Below are 5793 nucleotides of genomic sequence, written 5' to 3'. Positions count from 1 at the left end.
GACTCTTCCAAATCCCGAACCAACCATCTGCGCAAGTCATGAAACAGTAAAAGAATGTACCAGAAGTCTTATTTAGGGGAACGGGGTACTAGAAAGCAAAACGACCAGTTGGGTCGTTACAAAATCTAACAAAAATAACTTCAAAGCACAAATAAAACTCATAAGAAACTATTTTGGATCATAAAGCCTCAATCTTTATCAAAATCTAAAAATTGACCCAAAGTCGAACCCTAGGCCCGCACCTCGAAACCCGACAAATTTTACAAAACCCGAACACCCATTATGATACGAGTTCAACCATACTAAAATTATCAAATTCTGATACCAATTCGTCCCTTAAATCATGATTTTTCATTTTGAAAGGTTTCTTCAAAAATCCCCATTTTCCTCAACTCAAAACACAAATTAAATGATAAAAATAAAGATAAATCATAGAATATAATAAATTCTAGGTGAAGAACACTTAGCCAATCGATTTGCTTGAAAAACCTACAAAGAATCGCTCAAAACCAAGATCCACAAGTCAAGATATGATAAAAATGGTCTAATCCTCGATTTGGAAAATATATTCTGCTGCCCAGGTGATTATGCATCGCAAACGGGGAAGAAGTATCGCGTTCGCGGAGAAGAAAAATGAGGGCTGCCAAGAAGACCCTTCGCGAAAGCGTAAGGGGACATGCGAACGCAAAGAACAAGGGACAGGAACCTACGCGAACGCGTAAGGGGACACGCGAAGTGTAAATGATCACCAGTTCCCAGGGCCTGGTATCTACTATGCGAACGCAAGAAGGCAGCTGCGAACGCGAAGAACGGAAAGGCAGAACTTCACGAACGCGAGAATATGAATGCGAATGCGAAGAAGAAATATTTCATCCTCTTAAGTAGCACTACGCGAACGCGAGGAAATAGACGTGAATGCGGTGGAGGAAACCAGATGACAGAAAACAGCAGTCCAAAAATAGAAGAAAATGGCTTGTAGCCCATCCGAAACTCACCCGAGGCCCCAGGGACCCCGTCTAAACATACCAACAAGTTCCATAACCTAACACGGACTCGCTCGAGGTCTGAAATTACATCAAATGACGCCGAAACTACAAATCGCACCATGAATCGAACTTATAAACTTTCAAATCTTTCAACTTCTAAAACTCGCGTCGAACCCTATCAAATCAACCTGGAATGACGTCAAATTTTGCAGGCAATTCCCAAATGACATAACAGAGTTGTTCTAACTCTTGGAATTGCATTCCGACCCCGATATACCAAAGTCAACTCTTGGTCAAACCTCTCAACCTTCAAAACTTCAACTTTTCCAACTTTCACCGAAATACTCCAAATTACCCTACGGACCTCCAAATCCAAATCTGGACGCACGCCTAAGTCCAACACCACCATATGAAGTTGTTGGAATCATTCAAAACACATTCTGGAGCCGTTTACACAAAAGTCAAAAATTTCAGTCAACTCTTACCGCTTAAGCTTACAAAACTAGAATCCTTCTTCCGATTTGACTCTGAATCATCCTGTAACTGAACTCAACCACGCACGCAAGTCAATACACATAATACGAAGCTGCTCAAGACCTTATGCTACCGAGCGGGACTTAAATTTTAAAAATGACCGGCCGGGTCGTTACACTTTTATTATCATTAGTATTGATTTAATTTTGGTTTAGAATTTATTTGAGTTACTAACATTTATGGACTATAAAATTTATTGGAGCATCCAAAAATTATATGTCCAAGCTTGAAATAATACGTTAAAAAATAAAATTATGAAAAAGCATAAAAAATATTTATAAACTACACTACAATAAATATTTTTATGTATTAAATATATTTAAAACTTTTATACATATAATGTCGGGTTGGTTTGGTTTCGGTTTGACTTTTCTTAGTTAAAATCAAACCAAACCAAATATCGTCGGGTTTGTTTTCCAACACCAAACCAATCAAACCCAACCATAGTCCATTTGTTTTCTCGGTTTGACTCAGATTATCGGATTGGTGCAGTTTGTCGGATTCATTTGTACACCCCTAGTCATCGGAAAGAATGATATGCATAAAGGTAAAATAAATATCTGCCATCTAGTAGAATTCAATGAAGAATATTCTATAACATCAAGTGCATAATCCGTTACAGAGAATATGACATTCACCGCCCATCGTTACACATTCTTCAGTGGCTCTCATAATTGTCATTTAAGAGGAGCTTGATCCTAGGACCTTGTTTCCTAGGTGTAACTATAAATAGTGAGTTCAATTATCATTGAAAGGGGACGGATTTTCTAACAAGCATACACTATATTCTATCAAAAGCTATATAACATTTGACTTTCTTGCTTGTTTATATTGTCCTTACTGCCTCCGGAAGCTCGCATCCGGGACTAAGATATCTGCTTTTTTACTTCAATTTCAAGGCTAAGTCTTACATTTCTATCCAATTCATCTATTAATTTTGGATCAAATCGATTCACCTGTCTATAAACCACATATAAATTCAATTGTATCATTTTATGGGTAAACAGTTTGGCGCCCACCGTGGGGCTTAGACAGTCGTGTAATCGACAACATATACAACGTTGAGGCCCAAGGAAATCAGTCTCAACATGAAGATTCCATCAGTGATACCCGCAACTAAGGGAACGAGGCCACAATGGTTCACGTTGGGCAATATCCACGACACATTCGAGAGGCAACCCCCGACGATGTTGAAGATAAGCACGTTATTGAAACAGTAAAGATCCTGAAGGAACAATAATGGGCTATCTCTTGCGGCAAGATCAGGTAATGACAGAATTAAAACAGGCCTTGTCGGGTGCTTCCAACAATGCGAATGGACAAGGTGCAATTCCTCCCGGTGCTCCCGCAAATCAAATAACGCAGAGGGTCGATAACAACACCCCAAGGGGCGAAGTCGGCTTTGACATGGCCGGGGGGAACGGTGGCAGACCCGGTAACAACAATGAGAATGATCCATTTAAAACCGAACTAATGCGGTTTATAGGGAAATAAACGCCCGAATGGATCAAATTCCGGGAGCACCACCAGTGCTAAAAAGGTCGGACTCAAAAAAGTACACACAATTGATGTTCAAACCAAGCGCGGTATCAGAATTGATTCCGAAGCGGTTTAAAATACTAGACGTTCCGAATTATGATGGGACTTTAGACCTTCAGGAGCATATCACCACCTATACAATGGCGGTGAAGGGGAAAGATTTGGCTCCCCACGAGATTGAGTCAGTCTTACTGAAGAAATTCTGAGAGACATTAACGAAGGGAGCCCTAATATGGTATTCGCTCTTGCCCCAGCACTTCATAGACTCCTTTGAGATGCTCGCAGACTCTTTCATCAAGGCCCATACCGGGGCCAAAAAGGTACATGCCCGAAAGGCCGATATATTCAGGATTGCACAAGGAGAGTCCGAGTTGTTGCGATAGTTTGTGACTAGATTCCAGAAGGAAAGAATATTGCTAATGGCCATACTAGACGAATGGGCAGATGAAGCATTCACCAAAGGTCTGAATCCGAGAAGTTCCGACGCTTGTCGGAGTTGAAAGAAAGTTTGCTCGAGTTCCATGCAACAATATGGGCAGATGTTCACAAACGATATGATTCAAAGATAATAATTGAGGATGATCAGCTTGGTTTCTAGCATCAACCAAAGGTCGAGCCCGAGAGAAGAATAAAGAGAAGTCAAGAGATGACTTCGACGCGGATCTATGATTTTCAAGAGGTCGATTTTTACCCTATGAACGGGCCGATAGATGCGGCAGAGTTTTTTGATCGGCGGATAGATTCACTACCGATAGGAGAGCTGATCATGGCCGGAACAACAGGTCATTGCATGACAAGGAGGCATCGGGTTCTCGTGATTCCTCTTATCCTAGGTTTTCTAAGTACAACTTTAACATTAGCGTAGTGGAGCTGATGTCGGCTATGAGGAAATATCAAAGAGGCACGGTTCCCGAAGTCGATGAGATCTGATCCCAGTCAAAGGGATCTGAATTTGTGGTGCAAATATCATGGGACCAATGATCACCGGACACGGGACTATCGGCATTTGCGTGAGGAGGTGGCGACATTGCTAAAGAACGGTCATCTCAGAGAATTTTTAAGTGACCGGGCTAAAACAAACTACGGTCGTACTCTAATACCTTCAAAAGTAGGAGAAGGTCCCCCACGCGTGATGATCAATATGATTTTCTGGGGGAACGAGACTAACGGGGTTACATTCTAGGCGGTAAAAAAAATGAAAGTGTTAGTGACCCACAGCAAGAGACTCCGGGAAGTCGCTGAAGAAGACATTACTTTCACGGAGGAAGATGTAGATGGATTGTTGCTACCGCATAACGATGCATTGGTAATTTCTTCAAATGTCTTAGATTTTAAAATTAAACGTGTTCTGGTGGACCCAGAAAGCTCAACCAACATTATACAATGGAGGGTGTTGGAGAAAGCCAATCTCATCAGAAGCATCATTTCGGCCACAAAACTCCTTGCCGGGTTTAACCTAGCAAGTGTGACAACCCAAGGGGAGATCTTATTGCCCACGAATGCCGAGGGGGCGATGAAGACGGCCCTTTTAGAGGTGGTGGACGGCGACATGGGCTACAATATTATTCTGGGTAGACCGTGGGTGCACGAGATGAAAGTTGTGCCATCAACATATCACCAATTACTAAAATTCCCAACTCCCGAAGGAATTAAACAAATAAGAGGCTATCAAACGGCAACAAGGGAGATGAATACAATATCAATTTCCAGTAGCAAAGGGAAGGAGCATACGGCATAGCAATTACAGGAACCGATGCCTACTCCCGAGCCGAGCAAAATTAACCGAGGGGAGGAGGAGTTGGAATCCTATCAGGTACCAAGATATTTTTAGGTACCAGAAGAAACGGATGCAACAAAATCCACAGCGGAAGATCTTGAACAAGTCGCATTGTTCGAAAAATTCTTGGAGAGGAAGTTTCACTTTGGGACAGGACTACATCCCGAACTCAGGTATGGATTTATTGGATTTCTTAGACTTAATGCCAATTATTTTGCGTGGTCACATGCAGATATGACAGGTATCCCGCCGGAAGTGGCTGTGCACAAACTAAACATGGATCCCAACAATCCTCCGGTGAGACAGAAAAAATGTCATATTGTCGAGGTCAGGAAAAAGTTCGTCAAGGAAGAGGTAACTCGCTTGCTTGATATTGGTTCAATCCGAGAGGTAAAGTATCCTGACTGGTTAGCTAATGTAGTAGTCATTCCAAAGAAGAATAATAAGTTTCGCATGTGCGTAGACTATAAGGATTTAAATAAGGCGTGCCCAAAAGACTCGTTCCCATTGCCAAACATTGATCAAATTATTGATGTGATGGTCGGGCACGAGTTAATGAGTTTTATCGATGCTTACTTCGGGTACAACCCAAAAAAGATGAACCCGGAAGATCGGGAAAAAACTTCATTCATCACGAACATCGGCACATATTGTTATTTGTTACAATGTGATGCCCTTTCGGGCTAACAAATGCTGGAGCCACTTATCAACGGCTCGTAAACAAAATGTTTGAGAAACAAATAGGGAAAACTATGGAAGTTTACATAGATGATATGCTTGTTAAGTCTTTGAAAGCAAGTGATCATCTTAGACACTTGCAAGAAACTTTTGACATCTTAAGGAAGCATAATATGAAGCTTAACCCCGAGAATTGTGCATTCAAGGTCAGGTCCGGTAAGTTCCTGGGATTCCTGGTGTCAATAAGGGGATTGAGGTTAACCCCGGTAAAATCAAAGC

At 41.6% G+C, this 5793-nt stretch overlaps 1 protein-coding gene across 1 annotated transcript; it reads left to right on the top strand.

The window, feature by feature from the left end:
• Positions 1 to 4254: 4254 nt before the first annotated feature.
• Positions 4255 to 4797, top strand: LOC138910245 (uncharacterized). The gene has a single exon (XM_070201472.1). The coding sequence runs from the start codon at positions 4255 to 4257 to the stop codon at positions 4795 to 4797; it is 543 nt and encodes a 180-aa protein (XP_070057573.1).
• The last annotated feature ends 996 nt before the right edge of the window (positions 4798 to 5793 follow it).

This window comes from Nicotiana tomentosiformis, chromosome 4, assembly GCF_000390325.3.
Source record: "Nicotiana tomentosiformis chromosome 4, ASM39032v3, whole genome shotgun sequence".
Taxonomy (NCBI): Eukaryota; Viridiplantae; Streptophyta; class Magnoliopsida; order Solanales; family Solanaceae; genus Nicotiana; species Nicotiana tomentosiformis.
The sequence above is the reverse complement of the archived record's forward strand: the minus strand, read 5'-3'. Positions and strand labels throughout refer to the sequence as shown.